The 22,930-nt window shown below is 46.3% G+C and overlaps 1 protein-coding gene across 5 annotated transcripts in view; it reads right to left on the bottom strand.

The window, feature by feature from the left end:
- LOC138516848 (zinc finger protein 638-like) overlaps positions 1–22,930 on the bottom strand; it is a 1,099,812-nt gene that overhangs the window by 313,281 nt on the left and 763,601 nt on the right. For all 5 annotated transcript variants that reach the window (XM_069632280.1, XM_069632282.1, XM_069632284.1 and 2 more), the window contains exon 11: positions 66–121. In XM_069632280.1, coding sequence (XP_069488381.1) covers positions 66–121 — 56 coding nt within the window. The remainder of the gene's footprint in view (positions 1–65; positions 122–22,930) is intronic.

Below are 22,930 nucleotides of genomic sequence, written 5' to 3'. Positions count from 1 at the left end.
ACCTTTCAAACGTGATATTTTTATTATCCTATAGATGAAAACAGTGCAGTACCAATTTCACTTACCTGATGGTTTTGCCACAGTAGCTTCTGGATTACTGCTGGGATTGGGTCCCTCACAGCTACAAAAGATAAAGGGAAAATAAGTTAGTGGTATTTTAAACGATGAAGAGAAAGATTCTGAAAAACAAAAAGCCAATGAGTACTATGCGTTCTTGGTAAATAATGGTTCATGCAACTGTGGAGCTAGCGTTTGTATGCAAAATAAGACACAAAGGTGACTGGTTCTTCCATAGTTTTGGTGTTGCCTAGTCAAACATGTCTAGGTTCACCTTGGGCTGCATATGTCTTGTTGTTCTTTGCTCTTAAGAGGATGCAGTCTAGCTGTCCTTGAGTTTCAAACTTCACAATGTTGGTCATCTAGCCCTACTATTACTGTGGGCCTCAGTTGCTGTCTATCTGATTAAATGGAGCTCCGAGTTAGGCCTTCTCGCCAATGGTTGGAAAAATTATGTAATAGCGTGGGTAGGATTGTTTGTATAGCACCGAAGAGTGTCAGCATAGCCACTAGACTCCCTGCTCTTGACTATCATGAATTAGTCCCAAGTTTCGAAAGTTGAACATTGATTTTTCTATGGCTTCTTTTTAAATGTAATTTTCATCTAGCATGAATTAATGGTGTAGCTCTAGTTACACAACGTTCAATCTTTTTTGTTCTTCCTCAGTGGCTTCTACAATAAAATATGTGATATTTGTCCACCTAATTTCACAGATGCTTGAATAATAATTAAAGATAGTTCAAGGGTTTTTATTAAAATGTTTTCAAATTCGGCTGAGGAGGCTTTAAAACGACTGTTTCCCTATCTGGTCCTCTAACCCTACTGTGTGTCCCCTCCAACATAACCAAGGCTTCCCCCATCACATAGGGTAACAAAAAGCTAGTGATCAGTAACCCCTACTAAGTTATGCTCCTTGAGTAAGCGAAGGCCTTACCTACTGACTCCTTCAGAGACTTCCTAAAGGTTTCTTACTGTACCATTCTGCAAAAATGCATCCTTCCACACACTGCCTCCGTCTCTCTTTTGGTCCCCTTCACTCCACTCCCTGATCCTGCACTGCTTTACTCCGTGTCATCTCTTCCTCCCACTTCCTCTTGCCTTCCCCTCTCTATCCCCCTTTGCCAAGTACTCCCTTCGGTCTTGCCACTCTCTTCTCTACTCTCATTCCTCCCACCGCTCTGCTCTTCTGTCCCTCCGATCTCCTCAAATTCCGACATTCTCTGCTTTCCTCCTCCAAATAGGTCATCCAGTCCTCAACCTTCACTACTTCCTCACTGACCTTCCATTGCCCCTCTGATTCGCTCACTCACTCTCTGAACCACACTCTGCTTCCTCTATCTTTCCCTCAACAAGGACACTCACTCTCACAATCACAGATTCATTCTTTCCACTTGGTACCACTCTTACATTCAATACCTTACCTGCACAAACTGCTTCACAAACCTCTCATCACTCTGCTCTGCCTTTCGTTCTCAACCGGGTCCCACTGTCTAGCACTATCTTCTCCTGACCCCAAATGAACACCTTTTCGGTCTTCTGCTTTCAAAGGTCTATTATACCTGTGACATCCTGATCTTTTCCTTCCATCCCTCTTACATTGGTTCTGGACCTCATTTTGACTCTGCAAATTTAGCCCTATTCTTTTTCCCCAAGGTTGGGTCATCATGACGCCAGGTTAAATAAACATTTTTATCCTCGCCCTTTGTTGGCGTGGGGTTCTGTGCAGTCTTATAAATGTGTGGATCTGTGTTCACTCAATGTCTCTTTGGTCTCCTGCTGAGCTGCAGGCTGCTGAGCACCGCTGTCAGAGCTTCCCTTACGTCATTCGTTGTCTTGCTCCCCCGTGCGGTGTGTTCTAGATTGTGGGGTCCTAAAATGGGGAACTGTGGCCCGAAGAGGTATTGCATGATTCTTAGAATGGATTTCTAGACTCTGGCCTGGGAGACAGAGTTTAGGAGGTCACCCTAGTTATAGCGAACAGGGAGAAACTCCTGGGACTTTAGCCAACTCAATCAAGGTAGCATGGAGAGTGGCCATGGCTAAATCTCAAGAGTGGTGAGCGGTGTCAGGGATCTATAATGAGATCTATAATGAGTCCACACAGTGGAGCACTCAAGGATTTTATTTATCATAGGCCCAAAAACACACTAAGAAAATGACTTGCAAGCGGTAATATCACAAAATATGAAATAATATAAAACATGAATACAACCACAGTTAGTCACTGCAGAATAATCAATTCCCACCCACAATACCTGAAAGGGAGGTAAGTAAGTAAATATAGCACTAAATTACAATTCTTTCTTATAAAGAGCAACCCTAAGTTGATTGGAAACTTTGAACTTTGGGCACAAGGCCACACAGTTTTAGGAGTTGAAAAAAGAAGGGATGGTTACTGAGGAGGCGAAGATGGGTCCAAAAAGATGGACAAGGAGTTTAAAAGAAAAACGCTTTTCTAGCGTTTGGAGACTTTTGGAACAAGCGTTTTTCCTCAGACTTGGCAGGTCTTTGGAGGGTCGCCAGAGGTCGATTTTACCACTGTTGGTTGGTTGACGAAGCCGATGACTGCAGGTGCAAGAAGAGTTCTGGTCGAGAACAGGAGCTGCGTGCATCCTCTTCTTGTGGTACAAGCAGCAGGCACAGATGCAGGACTCTTCAGGATTATTAGATGGAGGAAAGCCAGTCACAGCGATTGCCACTGATGGACAGTGACAGCAGGTATCAGTTGCAGCATTGACGGGGTCCGTCAATGCTGCAACGTCGAACTCTCGCACGAAGGCTACTTACAGGACAAGCTGAAGACCCCTGACGTTCCGAGTCAAAACGCGGAATGCCGCTTCTACCACGGTAGTCCAAACTAAAGTTGGTCTGGCCAATGGATGGCCCTGGGCCACCTTTGAAGAATCCAATTCGCAGGGCACCAAGAAGACGTCGAGAGTGTCGAAGCACCAACAAGGGTCTTCTGAGATCAGTAGCCAGACAGTGCTCCACTGGGACTTCATCAAGAATTGGCTGCAGAGCGAGACCCCCAGACCCCCGATTAGGATAATAACCAGAGAAGACAGGGAGGTGGTTGACACCCAGGAAGGAGTCAACGAGGCATTCTTGGACTATTATAGAACATTATATGAGGACAGAGGAGGGGACAATCAGGAGGAGATTAGAGAAACACTAAAAGACATGGAATTACCTAAGATTAGTGATGAAGAAAGGGAGGAACTAGACGCACCGATTACCCTGGAGGAATTAGAGGAGGTGGTCAAACAGCTGCCCACCTGCAAGACCCCGGGTACGGACGGATTCCCGGGCGAGTGTTACAAAATATATAAAGCAGAAGTACTCCCCACTATGCTAGAGATGCTCAATGAGTCTTTTGAGAAGGGTCGGCTACCGGACATGCTCAGAGAAGCACTAATCGTGCCGCTCCCCAAGCCCAACAAGCCAGGGCATTGCTGCGGCTCCTATAGGCCGTTGTCAATGTTGAACCAGGACAGCAAGATCTTGACGGCGGTCCTGGCTAATAGGCTGCGAAGGGTCATCAGTAAACTGATACACCTGGATCAGACAGGTTATGTCCCCAACAGAAATATAACCCACAACCACAGGCGACTCCACTGGGTGGTTGAAGAGGGAAACAGGAGCGACGGGGAAATGGCGGTGGTGTCCCTAGATGCAGTCAAAGCTTTTGACTCAGTGAGGTGGCCATGGTTGCTGGCGGCCCTGGAAGAATACGGGATGGGGCCGGGTTATGTTAGGTGGGCGAAATTGTTGTACAGTGAACCACTGGCCAGAGTACGCACAGGATCGGTGATATTTGAGAGGTGGCAACTCAGTAGAGGCACCAGACAAGGGTGCCCCTGGTCCCCGATGTTATAGATTCTGGCCCTAGAGCCCCTGGCAGTGTACCTCAGACAACTATATGACATGGTCGGTATTGAAGCAGGGGGAGAGAAACACCTAATATCCTTATATGCTGACGATTTGCTACTGTATTTGAAATATCCGGAAGAAAATCTTCAGTATATTCTAGAGGTCATGGAAAAGTATGCAGAACTGTCCGGCATAGCGGTGAACCCCCAAAAATCGAGCATGTTCCCATTGGGGAGCTACATAGAAGCCCCTCTGGAACGGTTGCCAGTGTTGTCTGTACCTTGGGCGGTTGATTCCTTCCGCTACCTCGGAGTAGATGTGGAGGGGGAACACTTGCATAACACCGAGGTGGCTGTGAAAAAAATCCGCACAAATATGAAGTTTTGGGAGAAGCTGCCGCTGGCGATGATGGGACGGGGGCGATGCTCAAAATGGTGGTCCTGCCTAGGCTGTTACATTTTTTCGGTAATATACCATACTTGATACCCAAAAAGTTTTTTGTCAAACTGAACAGCACGTGTAGGGACTTCCTATGGCACGGCACTCGCAATAGAGTGGCGCTATGGAAGCTACAGAACTTCCATGATAGAGGGGGCATCAAGCTGCCGAACTTTGAGGCCTATTATGTAGCCAGTCAGTTGCAATATGTAACCAAATGGCTCTCCGATGAAGAAACTCCTGAATCTAGGCTGTTTGGGCAGGACTACACCCCGTTTTACCTAAAAGAGATTATCTGGGTTCCTAGACTTGAAATGAAAGAACGCCCGGGTATGCTGTTGCTTGGGTGGAAGATGTGGCACAGAGTATGCCAACTGATGGAGAACCCATGCCCGTGTTCCCCACAGGTGCCACTAGTTGCCTTAGCTAGGGGAGACAACCAGCTCAGGATGATAATCAGGACATATTGGGAATCGATTGGGATGGTCACATTGGGAGACATATGGCAAGAAGGGGCTATTAAATATTTCGAAGAACTGGGAGAAGAGACAGGCTTGCATGGAGGCCAATATGTCATGTATCTTAGGCTAGTGCAGACTATTCGCAAAACCTGGCCAGAGACTGTACTGGCGGAAGAGCCAGACGTTCTAATGGGAACAATATATGACATATCGGAAGGAGGGCACGAGATCTCTAGACTATATGAGATGGTGATGACCCGGGTGGGGAAGGATTTGACTCATCTGAGGCTGGACTGGGAAGCGGAGGTGGGGGCACAGATGACCGATGGAATGTGGGAACGTGCTATGGGATACCACAAGAAAGTGTCCAGAAATGCTAGATTGCAGCAGATAGTTATACATAACGCATAGAGCCTATATGACCCCGAAGAGAATATCTAAGTTTGCAAACGCAGGAAGACAAGCATGCCCAAAATGCGATGAGGAAGACGCTGATATGACACACATGTTCTGGTCTTGCCCAGTGATTGAAGCTTTTTGGGGGGGAAGTGGCACGGAAACTAGCGGATAAAGGGGTCTCGCTCAACATAGATACAGCCTGGGCCTGCCTGTTGGGAGGGTTTCCCAGACCACGGAACACTAAACACCTTGGGAAACTAAGGGACCTGGCATATGTGCTTGCTAAAAGAAGGATAGCTATGGGCTGGAAGCAATGCCACAAGCCACGGGAAGAGGTATGGTGGCGGGACTTGCAAAAATGGGCGGAGGCTGAAACGGTGGTGTGGCAGGAGGCATGTAGCAATTGCGGGGAGGAAGATGTGGGTAACCTGATGGCTTGGAGAATGTGAACAGGACTGTTTGGCACAGTAGTGGATCCTGCAGCTTCGGAAGGAAGCGATACCCAGCCACACGCAGCGGATACAGAACTAGAAATACAAATAAGCTCTTGAGGGGGGGGGGGATTTGGGGAGCAGTAATGAGCATTAATTGATGTTCACAAGTTTATTGTAAATAATGCTTTAAGTTTGGTTTGTATTGTTTATTTTTCAAAATAAAAATAAAAAAAAAAAAATTGGCTGCCAGGCCTCATCAGAGATCGTCCTCGGGTCTTCCACATTCTTCACAGCTACACAGGATACTTGGCTCCTCTTCAGATCTGCTGGAATGGCTGCAAGACAAGTCTGGTGATTGATCAGACTCAGCCCTCCAATGCAAATATCTGCCCCACGCATGCACACCGGCAGTTGTCCAATCAGGGACCACTGTGGATCTGACTCATTCATGTTCACCAGACATACTGGCACCAGTAGGTGGATTCAGACAAGACAGCCCTAACATACCTGCTGGGACCCAACACACATGGGCAGGTATTAGCCCGTGAAAAGCAAGGCTTTCCCGGTTAAGTGAATGACTATAAAAGGAAATTCCTGACCTGGCAAGGCAGGACGAAGGCCAAAGAACAAAACAGCCAAAATAACAGCGAAAAACCTTGTGGCACTGCCATGTCTTGAGAGGATAGCTGAGCAGTAACATGCTCTACTTGGAAGCAAGACGACACTGAGCAACATGGGTTCGATCCCCGGGTGTGTACTTGGAAACCTCTGGGCATTAAGCTCGTTATAAATAACCCATCATATCATGTTAGGACACTAGCCACAGTAAGTAGCCAAATGTGGTAAACGCGAGAAGGCCAACTAAAAATACAGTAAAACTTGTAAAAATATAACTGCGTCACCAGCTTGTCTTTAAGCACATTTAAAAGTAACCAAAACATCCTCTGTGTGTAGTCTAGGGTGACACAAAAGTATCCCCATTGCACATCATTGGAAGATGCATGGTACAACATGAAAAAACAAGATAGATTTAAAAAAGACTAAGGGGAAAGGTTTCCCAGTACTGACAGACTGCAGGACTAATCAGTGTCTTCATTACAAGCGATCAAAAGGCCAGTGGAGAGAAGCTGAAGGCTACACTTCAATGCAAAGAATCAGGACTCAGTGTAAAAGAAAAGCAAAACATTTGGGGGTCCATAGAATACAGAGGGAAAGTTGCTCAAAGAGAAAGCTTTCCCAATATTGATCACAGTGGTACCAATATCGGGAAGGATGGCACAGAGGGAATTCAGGGACTGAACCCACACTTTCTCACCATCTCTGGGTTAGAATAGTCTCTGGCATAACCATGGTAGGGCATGCTCCCGAGGGTTGGAGGTGTCTGTGTTACCCCCTGACAGCAAATGCCTCTATCCCACTCACAATACGAAAAGCAAGATTATTATTTTGGTTTGTTAAATTGCCATTCTGATGTTTTCCAAGGGACACGGCATAGATGTGGCCAGCTCAGTACATGCTCTGACCAGGTGCACAAGCCCACTCACGCATCCACACTTGGAGAACCACGCTCATGGACAGGTAGTCCAGAATTAACAGGAATATGCCAGCTCATGTGATCATTGCAACAATGCCTCGGTATGCCTACCAGCTCGGAAGGGCACCTCCCGCAATCCAGGTCTTATATACCAGGTAGGGCATAACTGGTGAAAAAGGGGGGATAGGGTATTGTTAAGAAGGATTTCTGAACTCTGACCTGGAGGGACAGAGGTTCAGAAGGGCAACCTAGTTTTTTGGAACAGGGTAACATCTGGACAAGCTAGACCAATCAGGGCAGCTAAGGCTGGCGGTCAAGACTAAGTCTCAGGAGGGGTGAGGGTGACTGGAGGACCTCAATGAGCACACAGAGCAGGGACACTTACAAATTACTCCAGACAGGTGTTATATCAAAAATATAGACACATTTATTACAAAGCCTTTGTAACATAGACCATAGCAGAAGAATCACAGTAACACTAAGTAAACCAATGCATCATACTCAGTACAATACATATACAAGACCATGGGGGTCTAAAGGGATAAATGCACAAAATATGTCGACAACCTAGATGGGAAGGAATCAGGCAGTGCAGGTAATCTTTAGGCCCAGTTCAACATCAATAATACACCTAAGAGGCAGTCCAAGCCCTACGAAGCGAGGAGCCTTGTGCTCAATAGTATATGCACGCGTTTGTGCCAATGGGCGGAATAGCGTCTCTTCAAGGGTCTCTAGCAGCTCAGGAAGGTGGATGAGGCGATGCAGAACAGGTTCCCACTATTCAAGAAGGACCTCCACTTGAAGGCAGAGACAGTTTGAGAGTGTGGGATGGAGTCGCTATTTCGCAATAGCTGTGGAAAGGAGAGGGGGCCTCAGGGGCCCCTTGTGCATAAAAATGGGCTCTTGCGCTAGGGGCCACTGGTTGGGGTAGGAGTACTCACCGGTCCCCGACGCAAGCAGACCCAAATTTCGCCAGTTCAGTCCACTTCGCTGGCAGGTTCGATTGCAGCAAAAAGGACGTCTCAGCACCTTTCAGTTCCTAAAATACAGTGATGATTCCCAAACGGGACAGAGGCAATTTCTCCACTCCGGGTGGAGGAATCGGCCGGTTTCACTGCAGCAGGCTTCAGGGGCAAGAGGGTCACAAATGCAGCGAACTTGCACAGGTCGTTGCCGCGGCAGGGCAACACGGTAACCGCGTTTACTCCGGTCCTGGCACACTTGTCTCACTTCAGACCTGGGAACGGCTGGTGTGAGGGTGCCGGGGACACAGAACTAGCATTATACCAAGTTTCGAGGACCTCCTTAAAACGGCGGCTGTGAAAGAGCAAAGCAACTGGGTAAGCTAGTCAGTCCACTGGTTGGCCCGGGGACACTTACGAGAAAGCTTGCTTGCAGGGTTTGATGAAAGTGCCGAGAATAGTTGGTCCCACTATTCCAATGGGTCGAAGCGTATTCGCAGATCTTCTAGGACGAACAGATGCAGGGGGTCCCAGGGTACGACAGCGGGCTCAGGGTGCCAAACCTTCCAGCGGGTAACTAACGGTTGCTCGACTCAGCTTCGTAGTTGCAGGATACATGGATCCTATCCTTTGTTCAGTGAGAACTCAGGAGATCGACATGGTAGTGGTGTTTTCAGCCTCCTCTTATCCAAAGTTCCCTTCGCGCCAAAACGGAGATCTGCTCACAAACACACACTCTATACGTGGATCAATCACAGACCACAATGGTCCCAGGCATTCATGGCACTTCAGACTCTCTGGCACCCAGAATGTGTATTGGAATTAGGCATTCCAGCCCACATCCTGGAGGCACACACACAAGGCATGCAGTAGCCCATAAAAACATTGGGATTCGCGGGAAAGTGCATGACCAAATAAGGATGGACCCGGGTCGACTCGACCTGGGGAAGGTGAAGGGGCAGGATAGCCAAAGGACAAGACAAGGAACCTCGTGGCATAGCCATTTTGGAGCCGGCCACCTATTCGTGCCAAACGCGGTTAACGCAACATGGCAAGAAAGGGGTAAAGAGAATGCGAAAAAATATCTGCCACCAGTCCTGTTCATGACACATCTGCAAGTTCATAAAAAGTCCAGCAAGAGTATCTAGGGCCTTTGGAAAGGACTATAGACCCAAGTGTGCTGTATGGTAAGATACATTGCACACTTGTTACATGTTGCACAAAAGTCTCCCAGAACTGACTGTCTAAAAAGCATGTCAGTTTCCCCATAAAAAGTGAGCGAAAGCCCAGAGGAATGCAGCTGAAGGCTGTGCTTCTCTGGCAAAGAGTCAATAGTGTCTAAACAGCAGAAAAAAGTTTGGGGTTTGACACATGGAGGGCAAATTACATACAATTATGAAATCTTTCCTAACAGGTATCAAAGACAAGGGCGTGGGGGGTCTATAGTTTGCACAACCAATTCCTGAATAGCAGGAAGGGTTGCACCAACAACAATACCGGTACAGGGGTAGGAAACTCTCAGTCTCCTCCTCGTTGGGTATGAAGTAGGTGCTACGGGTGGGGCGCCTAGAACTACACTTTGTTACCACAAACTAAAACTTTTGAGGACGCAAACAAATCAGCTATGCTGCTTTACACAGAGATGAATGTGCATAAAATATTGAAAACACTCACCCCAGCAGACCATCTTCAAAATGTGCGACTACTACAGAGGCAACGTATCGCACATCATCAGCCTTTCTGTGAGAACAGCAGTATATTCAAAATGTGGGTTGATCAATCACTTTGCAAAGACCTGCCATTTAAAAACGTTTCAACCAACGACAAGTGGAAACAGCGCCCGGGGAGGACTTGAATAGTATGCAATCTTCACAACATCTGACGTCACCAGCCCCCATGACGAATACTCTTCTTTGAGACACCCAAATCTGCCCTCATGCAGGGTCGGATTGGCCCCTCGGCCCGTGGCCGGGCCGAAATCGTCCCTGGGGTGTGGGGGCCGGTTTCTGGCCATGCCTGGGCTGGTTTGGAAGAAAAAAAATGTTTGTTTTTTTTCAATTATTTTTTTCTTTTTTTCAAAAAGCCTTTCATTCTTCCTAGGTCGATAAATGAGTACCAACACAGGTTCGGTGATAGTGTATGCATATTTGTTCTATAAAAAATAACTTAAGCGTAAGTGTTATACAATAACATTATCATTTGGCCTTGGACGTCGGCTTGGATTCACAGTAATTTAGTGTACTTAAGGACAATGCTATTTGATGCCACTTCCTGTTTTGTCAAGGGGTGAAAGGTGGTGTTTCATCGCTTCCCGGGATGTCACTTTGGGGTGTGGTCAAATGACATCACTTCCGGTGATGTCATCAGAGGTCAAGGGTTCTGAGGGGTTGGCCCCTTTTTGAGGCGAGTTGTGGGACACCTTTTTTGGGTGACTGGGCCCATTTCTTGTCCCAGTCCGACCCTGCCCTCATGGACATAGGAGACTCAGTGAATTTGAGGAGTAGCTCTCAATTCACACTCCTGAGAGCCAAGCCTTTGATGAGGCATACATAAGTGAAAATCTACACATTAAGGGACGAATAGCTAATCTCTGGCTTGTGTGGCTTAGACTACCTTCCAGCACAACGGCATCAGTTGCAGGGACGCTCTATGAGCCGCCGGGAGACACAGCGAGCCTCCTCCACTGTGATAAGGCAGAAGAACTAGAAATCGAGCAATGTGTATTTGCGGTCCATGAGGAAGAGCAGAAATGTGCAGTGTTAATTTGTAATTTTATTTATTTGTAAAATGCACCACGCCGTGATGCATCTGGCGCATTTCTTACGTATACATATGTGATGTAGTTACATACAGGTTAGTGAAATACAGCAGGATCAATGAAAGTGCAATACAGTTGTACAGGCAAATAAAGTGGAGAGAAAGCGTGAAGACCCACATTTTTACACTTTTCCTGAATATATGGAAGGAAGGTTCTGATCAGAGTTATATGTAGTGTGTTCCAAAATGTAGCTGCTGGTACAGGAAAGCTGCTACCTCCTGCCTTTTGTAGTATGAACCTAGGGATCTTAAGTCAATGTGCCTGTGCAGATCTGGTATGATGATCTGAGATGTTGCGTAAAAAATTGTTTGTCAGGTATGTAGGCGCTAGAATCGCAAGGCACATGTGTGAGTGACAAGGTTTTGAATGCAATCCTTTGATTGACAGATAGCCAGCTCAGGCTGCGTTCAGAGTCGGAGATGCGTTTAGATCTAGGGATGTTCAACGCTGATCTAGGGGCATTGTTTTGTATTACTTGCATCTTTTTTATATTCCGTTGATTAGTTCCCAGGTAAAGCGCATTGCAATAGTCTAGTTTTGATATGACTAATGCTCGGGTTATGGATATGCAATTAGTTGTAGTTAGGAATGGTCTACAAGCAGTAATTAATTTGCAGGTGTAAGCCATAGAGGAAGCTGTAGCATTGATTTGTCTTGTTAGAGTTAGTGCAGAGTCAATATAGATGCCTAGTGGTTTCACATCTTTGGAGACTTAATGAAGTTGCCTTCAATGTTGAAGGAGTTAAACTGTCCATGTAATCTGTTGAGTTTTGTTTGGGATCCTAAGAGGAGTAACTCTGTCTTATTGTTTAGACAGAGTCCATGCTTAGCCATCCAGGCTTGTATGATAAGGTAGATGTAATTAAGTGCTTTGGCGTCAGTTACGTAGTCTCCACTTCTCAAGAAACCCTCTGCCGACCCTTCCTGCCCGGCCAGCTATCGCCCAATCTCCACCACTCCTTTCCTGGGCAAACCCTTGGAAAAGCTGGCCATCTCCCAGCTCAATCTTCACACTGAATCTGTTGGCTGTCTCCATGATCAGCAGTCTGGATTCAGAGCTGCCAGGAGCACGGAAACTGCACTCCTGAACATCCGTGAAGACCTGCTCTCCAACCTTGATTCCAACACCCCGTGTGTCCTCTTCTTACTTGATCTCTCTTCTGCCTTTGACAGTGTCAACCATGCCATCCTGCACAACCGTCTCCGTGATAACCTGTGCATCACCGGTCATGCCCTGGCATAGCTGACTTCTGCACTCCCCGATTGACCCTCCCAAGTTCAACTTGGGTCCTTCTTCTCCTCTATCTCTACCTGTGGTGTTCCCCAGGGGTCTAACCTCTCTCCCTGGCTGTTCGACCAATACCTGGCTCTTCTTGCCAACCGCATTGCTGCACTCTGCCTCAACTTCCAGTGCTATGCAGATGACACCCAGTTCATCTTCAGGCTACCCTCAGCCACCTATTTGCCCTCTCTCATCTCTGTCTGTCTGTTTGCCATCCAGGAGTGGTGTGCCGCCAATGATCTCTGCCTTAATGCCAGTAAGACTGAGATTCTCGTTATCGGCACACCCGCTCCCTCCTTTCCTGTCACTCTCTGGCCGGCTTCTCTTGGCCCTCCTCCTGCTCTTACCTGTGAGGCTAAAAACCTCTGGGTCATCTTTGACTCCACACTCTCCTTCTCTCCTCACATCTCTGACGTCTCTAAGAAGTCACACTACCAGCTGCACCTCCTCCGAGGTATTCTTCCCTTTTTCTCCTTCCCCCAGAAACTCACTGTCTCCAGGAATCTGGTTCTCTCTAGGCTGGACTACTGCAACAGCCTCTTTCTAAATCTACCTGCCTCTACTCTCCGCAACTTACCAAAACAGGACTGCGAGACTTGTTCTTGGCCTCAAGCCCAGGGATCGTATCTCTCCAGGACTGAAATCCCTGCACTGGCTCCCAGTGGCTGCAAGGATTAAGTTAAAACGTTCTACATTGTCCACAAGGCCTTCTGGGGCATGGGGCCTCATTGTCTTCAACTCTCTCTTCCTAAATATATTCCTTCTCTAGCCCTTCACTCATCCACCTTTAACTCCCTCAGGGTCAGTTGCTTCTCCAAGCAACAAGTTGGTGGTAGATCTCTTTCCTCTGTTCCGGCCTCCCTCTGGAACAGCCTTCCTGCCTCCCTGAAACTCAAGGAGAATCATCTCCAGTTCCGGAGACACGTCAAAACGTTTCTCTTTGCTTCTGCTTTTTCTCCTCTCCCTTGCTGACTTCCTGGCTGAATCTGACACTGCATACACTGGTTACCTGGCCTCCTGATCTATGGCCCAGCTCCCCTCCCATGCCGACTGCACACCTGCACTGCCTTCCTGGCAACCCCCGCACTTTGGGACTGTTTCTGTATCCCTACAAGTCCCACTACCAGCACTTGACACCAGATGTCTACACTTACCCTTGCACTTGCCATCTGCTGGCCGTACTTTTACTTATTGTCATTTATTTATCCCATGTACTGCACTATCCCCCTCCTCTGCACTTTCCCACTTCCACCTCCCATGCACTTTCGCAATCTGAATGACGCTGACACTTGGCCTAGTAGGATCGCTGTCAGTCTTCCCTCTGTTCCCCCCTCACTTGCGTCGTCACGCCTTGAAACACTTGTGTATAGGCGCGTTACAAATTTCATATCATAGGGATGAGTATTTAGGTGTCATCAGCATAATTGGTGTAGGTGACACCCAAATAGTTTCTTGGGGGACTCCGCAAGTGACTGGTGCTGGCTCAGCAGAAGCAGAGGGTGCAAAGACCCTCATCAATCCGTTATTAAGGAATGACTGGATCCATGCATTGGCTGTATCAGAGAAGTGTGCCGCTGAAGTTAGATTATTACATAGGACTTTGTGATTTACTAAGTCGAATGCAGCCGACAAGTCTAAAAATAGAAGGAGGGCAAGTTTACCTTTGTCTTTTAATTTGTGTCTCTAGGTCAATCAGAGCCGTTTCCATACTGTGTCTGGGTCTAAAGCCTGATTGCCTGAGACCAAGGAGGTTATTTATTTCAAGGAGGTCTTGAATCTGCAGTTAAGCTCAAGACCTCATGTGTGGATTTGAGGACCTATTCAAGGGAATGTGTTTCCTGTGCTCACAGGAAGTGCGCCTCCATAACAATCAAACCATACAGCCAGTGGCTCTCAAACACTGACAGGTGTCATTTCACCTGTGGTCCAAGGTGGAACTACAGAAAACGGTAGAGGCTGGGATCATGACGAAGGTGGACAGGCCGAAACCCATGTATCACCTATAGTTGTAGCGTGGAAATCTAAGAGGCCCAATCAAGTGTGCATGGGAATATTCGACTAACAAAGTGGTGAAGTGAGAAAGGCATCCTATGCCTGCGCTCGACTTCCTTGCTGACCAACATTTATTTATTTTATTTGTACCACGCTGGCAGACAAGCCCAGAGGCATAACAGAGCACCACATAGACAGACATGTAGAGTCAGATAATCGTCAACCATTTATTCAAAGAGAGGTGTTTTCAATCTGCTCTTGAAAAGTTTAAGATTGGTACATGACCTCACATTTAGTGGAAGCATGTTCCACAGCCGTGGAGCTGCACGTGGAAGAAATTTATACTCCACGTAAGCCAATGTGTGCTCTTGGTGTTTCCAAAGGCTCCTAGAGTTAGACCTCAATGCTCTACATGCTGGCAGACGCGAGATAGGACTAGCCAGATACTTGAGCGCTTGCACCAAGAGACAGTTGTGCGTGATACACATTGTACGATAGATGACCCCGATACGAATAGGGAGCCAATGTAGGGCCCTCCTAGCTGATGAAACAAGTTCTCTCCTCTGAAGCCATGCCACAAAGTGCACAGCCTCATTTTGGATCACCTGCAACCGGGTCATATCCTGCTTGGAGATACCCAAAAGCAGACAAGAACAATAGTCAATCTTGGCACCTATAATTGCGCAAGCCACTGTAGCACAGTTTTCTGAAGATAGAAAGGGACATAATTGTGCTAACAGTTTAAGGTGATACTATGTACAAGACACAAGGAAATTGACCTGACTTTTCATGTCCAATTCCTAGTCGAAGAACACACCAAGAGTATTGACCTTGTTTTGGGTATGAATAACACAATCTGCAATTTTAAAAGATGTATAGTCAGCATAAAGTTTTTTTAGGTGCTTTGCCGTACCTAGTATCAACAGTTCAGTCTTGGAGCTGTTTAAGGCAAGTATGTTTACTTGCATCCAAGCCTGGAATATTTCATAGATGGAATTTAACGAAACAGCATTGCATGCATAATCGCCAGTCAAGGGCACAAGACACAGTGTCATCCGCATAGTTTGCATACACCACACCCGATCTGTCAAGTTGTTCAAATAGCGGAATCATGAAAATATTAAAGAGGGCGAGTGCCAAACATGAGCCCTGAGGAACCCTGCATAAAACAGAGAACTCCTCCTCACTGATGTTATCAGAAAAGACCCATGCCCTACGATCAGCAAGAAAGGATTTTACCCATTCCATTGCTGGCTCGCAAAAGTGCACGGATGTCTGTATTCTCTCTGCCAGCAAAGAGTGATCCACAAGATCAAATATGGCAGAGATCTAGCAGCATAAGCAACGTAGTGTTGCCCTCTGCCATCGATTGCATTATAGTCCTCTTAAGCTCAAGTAGGTTGGATTCAGTGCTGTGAGCTTTTCTAAAGCCTGATTGTTTTTCCCACAAGATGTCATGAGTGGCCAGAAAAGTTTCACACCCATACAGCCCCCCCTTGTTCTTCCTGCACTTATCAAAATTATCCCAAATTGCTGGCTGCATAACCACTGTTTGTTGCCTTTATTATTTATTTATTGTTATTTATCTGTTTCTCCTCTGCTTCGCACTTTCCACTTCTCCCTCCTTCCATGCACTTTTCCCCTCTCCCTCCCCCTCAATGTCACTGGGCCTAGTAAAATCGCTGGTTTTTGCTCCCCTGTTCCCCTCTCTTGCCTTGTCGCACTCTGAAACACTTGTGTACGAGCGAAATTAAAATAAAATATCAATCAATCTGTAGATGCGCCACCTTATCTTCAACAGATTGGGCACATTCGTCATGGGGCGGTAGTTGCCTGCTATACCACAGTCAAGAGATGGCTTCTTGGTAATCGGAGAAATCCATGCTTGCTTTATGTTTTTTGGAACAGCATTTTCCCTGAACGACGCATTCCCCAAGACACTTCCGTGAGCTGAACCTGAACACGAGGTACTACCAAATAGCCCCACATAAGAACTCCCGTTGCATTAACATGCTCCTGCCATGTGGGCCTACATCAATACAGGAGTCTGAGCATGGGGTATTCCAGAACACCATCAGTGCCATCATTTCTGGTATTCCAGGAGTCATTTATGTCAGTGAACACATAATCCTCGACAGGAGCCACAAGATCATCATCACCAGCTGAGTGCAGTGCTACAAAGACTGAGGGACCAAGCTCTCACACTCCAAAGTAAATTTGAATTCCATAAAGACAAGCTCAAGTTCTTTGGGTTTGTATTTCATAAGGAGGTATTCTCCACAGAAGGTTTGAAACCTTAAGATAGTACCTTCTATACAAATGCCTTAACAGCAGACACAAATTGGCGCATTTCAACCCAAAGAAGCAGACAGAAAGGATCATGGATGCCAGTCCCATAGCCTGGGAGCTGTACTTACCCAATGCACTGCCGCCGGGGACATCCAGGTGGCCTTCACGAGACCAGCGCTAACGCTTCCAGAGACTAGGCACTCACAAATAGAAAAGGAGACCATTGCAGTGGAATAGGGGTGCTGCCCCTTTCCCCTGTATAAAAACAGCTGTCCCTTTCGAATTGGTGACACACCCCAAGCCTTCATCCCATCTTCAAAAGATCGTCCTTATGAGGATAGATGTAGAAATTAACAAACATACTTTGATTTCTAACCCCCCACCACTTCCACGTTAGATCCTGCTTACTTGGTGATACGTGAAACCAATTAGCTGCATTTAGCTCCTGTTCATGAAATCCTTATATAGATCCCTGCTGCCTAACACCCAGAAACTTAAATCATTCAATGTGAGCTTCAATTTTTCCCGAGGCAGTTTTGTTCCAGAAGGAAGGATGTATCAGCAATGGGTCCATAGTTCGCACAGTGAGAAGGGTTCACAATTGATTGTTTAGTAGTAGATATCAAAATAGGTTTGTTAAATTCAACAGCCAAGTTTTCACAAATTATATCTGAAAGAAACTTTGATTTCTACCAAAACTGCAACACACAGATTTTACATAATATATTTACTTTGAGTCGAGCAAAGTTTGTATGCCAATGTTTTTTACAGAGAGTCAGGAGAACCATACACTCGCACAGCAGTGCAGAACTAATTTTTAATACTCTTGTTGAGATTAGTTCTCAATCACACACCTTTTTGGCTTCATATAAATTTCTACAGACCACTGTATAATTAAAGAAATTCACTGACTTGATGAACTAAATACATCACACCATGAACTTTACATAAATCTGCATTGAGAGCAAGGTTAATATTCTTAAAACTACCATAGCAATCCTTAGTGGCAAATGTCCTTTGTGGACAAGGAAATGGATAGCAAATGCCATGCTCTTAGCAAGCAGTTTCCATCCAGAACCTCTGAAGGATAGATAACTGTTTAGTAAACTTATATCAGAGGAATACGATTTTGTTGTTTAAAGCTTGCAAATGGGGAGATGTCCCGCAACAGACTAGCAGGGGCCCTTGACTGAAGCTCTGGCACACGTTTACCCACCTGAATGTTATATGATATCCCAGTCCACGGGACGGTGCAGAAAAGGATGCCTAGGTAGTGGTAAAGAGTGAGGACATAGGCACCAATCTCTCCATGACCATGATTGTCCTTGTCTTTGCCGACCGGCTTTGGACTCCTAGATTGCACCCATCCATGAATTTCAGCCCCCCAGGTGTGACCAACTTGTGCGGACACAGTAGCAATAAGTGGTGGAGTCCAAGAGCCATAGCACGTAGTATCTTTTTTTTTATTTGTATTTTATTTATTCATATAGCGCACCTGGCCCAAAGGCATCCAGGCGCATCACTTAACACAGAAAACGTAGTACAGATTTACAGATAATATACAGGAGATGGAGTAAGATAGATACAATTTACAGTTATATGGACATCAAAGTTACATATGTACAACAGAAAGTAATCATTAAATAGGCCTGATCATAAGGGTGGTTATCAAACAGTCTGACTCAAGGGGTGGTCTTGGGCAGTTAGCCAGACTTTGGCCTGCCTTTGGAATGCCAGGAAGAAGGGTTCCTCTCTGAGAGGGTTAGGTAGTGTGTTCCAAAGTTTTGCCGCCAAGACTGGGAATCATAAACCCCCCTGATCTCTGAAGGTTAAAGTGGGGTATATAGAGGCAATTAGACTGGGCACTTCTGAGGGGTCTGTTAGAGGTGTGGATGGTAAATCTATTGTCCAGGTAGCTAGGTGCTTGATTGGCAAGGCATTTATGAGTTAGTGCCAGAGTTTTTAGAGATACTCTTTGTGTTACTGATATCCAGCTGTGAGACTGTCTGGTATCAGAGATGTGATGATTCCTGGGGATGTTTAATGCAGCTCTAATAGCATTGTTTTGAATAATCTGTAGCTTGTTAAGGTTGCCTTGGTTAGTACCAAGATAGAGGGCGTTGCAATAGTCGATTTTAGACATTACCAGAGTCCTGGCTAAGGCGCTACAGTTAGCTGGTGATAAGAAAGGGCAGCAGGCTGTTATGAGCTTGTAGGCATACGCTGCACCGGAAGATACTGAGTTGGTTTGCCTAGAGAGGGAGAGGGTAGAATCGATATAAATGCCTACAGTTTTTTTGTCCTTAGTCATTTTAATGATGTTGTCATCAATGATGAAGGATTTAAATGCGGGGCAAAGTTTGTTGAGTCTTTGATGGGTGCCTAAAATGAGAAGCTCTGTCTTTTCATCATTCAGACAGAGTTCATGTTGTGCCATCCATGCTTGGATGGCTTGGTAGATGGAGTTAACAGCTAGTGGGTCAGCTGTATGATCACCAGTAATGGGTATGAGTATCTGGGTGTCATCCGCATAGTTGACACCCAGATAATCCAGGATATCGAAAAGTGGCTTCGTAAACACATTATAGAGTGTAGGGCAAACGCACGATCCTTGTGGTACCCCACATGTGACAGGTGAGGGTTCAGCGGCTGCTGAAGGAGAGAAGACCCTCATAGACCTGTTGTCCAGGAATGACCTGATCCAGGCTGTAGCTTTGTCAGGGAAGTGGGCAGTAAGTTTGAGGTGTCGGCAAAGGGTTTGGTGATTTACTAGATCGAACGCCGCAGATAAATCAAGTAGGAGTAGAAAGGCAAGTTACCCTTATCTTTAATGTCCTCAATCAGTGTTTTGAGATCAATCAGGGCCGTTTTGGTTCCATGACGCGGACAGAACCCTAATGGTCTAAGTCCCAAAAGTTTGTTGGTTTTCAAATAATATTGGATCTGCAGATAGGTAGCTCGATCCAGGATTTTTACCAAAAATGGCACTGTAGTGATAGGCCTGTAGTTAGTTGGTATGTTTGCATCCAATGAGGGTTTTTTAAGAAGCAGGATAACCTAGGCGTCCTTCAAGTTATCCGGGACAATCCCAGTGCTGAAAGAAGAGTTTATAAATGCGGTAATGAAGGGTGCTAGGTTATGGGAAGCCTCCTTGATAATAGGAGCAGAACATAAGTCACCATGGCAATTAGAAGGTTTAAGATTGTTGATAATATTTTCTACTTCAGTGATAGTGAGGGGTGAGAAGCTAAATGGTTTCTGGGGTAGAGGTTGGTATGAGTTCTGGTCTGGTCTGATGAGATTTATCTTGTGGGTCGATCTGCATGCTAGTTTTTTTTATTGTTAATTTTCGTTTGGAGAGTAGCTATTTTTCCAAGGAGCGCCCTTTGAATATTGGCACACCAGGAGCTTTCTTTAGTGCAAGTGTCGGGAGGGGATACCAGGGATTCCAGTTCTTTTAGTATTTTGAATAACTCTTTGGTGTTTGATTTGGCTTGTTCAATGCGCTTGTTATAAGTGTCTTTTTTTCCTGAAGTATAGCCTCTTTGTAGTTCAGCATGGCTAGAGTTTGCTTTGTTCATTTCGGTAGGATTACCTTTCCAACATGCTTCAAGGTTATGTTTTTGTTTGCGTAGGACTCTCAACTGAGGTGTAAACCAAGAGTTGAGGTGCGCCCGTGGTTTAGGTTTTCTCAATTTCATAGATGCAATGAGGTCTAGAGCTTTTAGTAAAGTCTGATTAAACATGTCTACCAAGACGGTTGGATCAGTGCTCACGGAGGCATGTTCATTGAGGGCTGGGAGGATAAGCGGGAGTAGTTTTTCACAGGTTATGTCTCTCTTGTTTCCAGTGAAGGTAGCAGGTGCGATGCGGATAATTTTGGTAGGGATGCTAAAGGTGATTAGGTGGTGGTCTGGCCAAGCACAGGGTTGATTGGAATAAACATTGATTTCGCAGTTAAGGCCAGATATCCATACAAGGATTCTGCCCTTGAAGTGTGTTGGCTCATTGATATGTTGCGTAAAGACTAGGTTAGAAAGCAAGTTATTGATGTCATGGGCTGGGGCATCGTTGGGGTCTCGAAGACCCAGACTGAAATCGCCTAGCACGATGATTTGATATTTAGTTTTGGTATTTATGGCCAAAACGTGAGACAGGTCTTCGGCAAATGTAGAGATAGAACCAGGGGGTCTGCAGATGAGATGGAATGTGATGGTCTGACTAGGGGCTAAAGCAAATTTTACTAAGTATTTCCGCTGATGTGTTTTGTTGTGCAGTGGAGATACAGAGGTTAATAGCATTTTAGTGAATGAAGGCAATGCCACCTCCTTTGGTCTGACTGGTATTGCGATCGCTTCTAATGATAGTATAACCTGTAGGGATAGCTACAGACAGGAGTGGCCCGGAAGCAGAGTGAAGCCAAGTTTCTGTAATGGCAATGAAGTCAAGATCATGTGTAAGGATAAGGTCGGCCTTGTCAAGTGAGTGTGCTGTAAGTGACCTGGCATTGATCAAAGCCCCTTTGATCGGGGTCATGGGAGCGGGTGGCGTGCTATGTCAAGAATGGTGTTTGTAGAAAGTGATGGTGCTGAGGTGAAGTGGGCTGTTGCAGTAGGTGGATGTGGGTTAGAGTGCCTGATAGTATTCGTGTGGTGGTAGGAGGCATGAGGCAGTAAGACCAGATTGACTGCAGGTTTGGGGCAGTGATCACTCAAGAGCTGTATGGGAAGAGAGGACAGCACAAACAGAAACAGCAATTAGTCTATCCTGGAGCCGGGAGTGGGCAGGAGCTCCTCCTCAACAATTCGCATTGGGACTGACGCCAGCTGCACCGTCGTGCACACTGATGCTCACTAGGAAGGAGGAGCGCCCGAGTGCCATGCTGACATACCGAAGCAGATGACTGCACACAGATCCTTAACACCAGCATCTTTTCGCAAAGTAGCATATTGAATCGCTGCCCACCGCATGCAGGCGAAGCACTGCACCAGCTGGGAAGCCTTTGTTCCCCCATGCGCCTGTCCTAAAATGGCCGCCAGTCAATAACGGCTGAGCCGGCACGAGAAAGAGGCTGCGCTCTGGTTGCCTAGCAACCATCTGTTTATTACCCGACAACCACCACCGGCAGGCGAAAGCCGGCCCTAGATCTGATAAGGCCTGCATCGAAAAGGCCTGTTTCCTCGCCTGTTTCACGCATGGGAGTGCAGCACGGCCACCCCCCCTGTCCAACTCACCTGAGACTAGCAGAATGAGGTTACTACATAGCCTGCACCCTATTACACCGAACGCCTCCCGCAAGCGCTGAAGTAAGCAGTACGAACTATGTACCCGATAACTCCATGCGCACCATGAGAACTCACTGTAAGTACATTGCCCCTGCCCTTGCGAGTTAACTACACTTGCTCAAAGTATTTTTCTGCAATGATACGACTCCCCCAGGCTGTATATATATACATTTCAGTTACTACTGGGACCGTCAAATCCAGGTGCCTAGCCACGCCTGCCAGCATCTTGGTCATTACTGTATGCATGTACTCTAGCCAGTACTCCGCAGAATCACCACATTTATGAACCTAGTTGCTCATTCATGCCGCAATCTGAATCTATATATATCTGCACAATTGCCACATTTCGATTCCAGCTGCTTACCCCTGCTTTTAGTCAGTGCTATATTTTGAATTTAGCTGCTCATTCTTGTTTCTAGTCAAAGTGCCACACTCTGATCTTAACTGATCACTCTTGCTCTTAGTCAAAGTGTCTTATTTTGAACTTAGCTGCTCACTCCTGCCTCTAGACAAAGTATCACATACTGAATCCATGTATTTCAGCACAACTGCAACATTTCGAATCTAGCTGCTTACACTTGTCCCCAGTACCTCTACTACATCCTAGACCCTACCACTCAGTATGTGCCTACCCACTTTTTACTTGCTCGCCTATCTCCTGCTCAACCTCTACACTGCATTACCGCCTAAGATGGCTCCACACCTACCCAACACACAAGCCGCAACCAGATTTAACAACCAAGCACCACTTCTACATTTAAATGCTCCGCAGCTTTTGCTACCCACTTGTCTCCCTCACACCACTAGAGAGGAATTTAGGACTAAGAGCCAGACTAGCCAAAATCTATGAGCCCCTTGCCCGCTCATCGCCTACCACTCTAAATTCTAGAACATCGCTGCGCCGACCTAACTCCTCCACACAAACCACCAACTCCCCACAAAACCTCTGCCTCACAACACTTCATAACTCCCCCCACCAGGGCACACCTGAACACACTCAGGACAAGCAACATTCTACTACCCCTACAAACTTAACCACTACCTCCAAAATTATAGTCAGCCCTAAAATCAAGGGAGCCTTGATCAATGCCAGATCGCTAGTATCACA

The sequence above is a fragment of the Ambystoma mexicanum genome, chromosome 6q (genome assembly GCF_040938575.1).
Source record: "Ambystoma mexicanum isolate Mex_15411 chromosome 6q, UKY_AmexF1_1, whole genome shotgun sequence".
Lineage (NCBI taxonomy): Eukaryota > Metazoa > Chordata > Amphibia > Caudata > Ambystomatidae > Ambystoma > Ambystoma mexicanum.
Note: the sequence above shows the minus strand (reverse complement) of the source record. Positions and strands in the feature narration are given on the sequence as shown.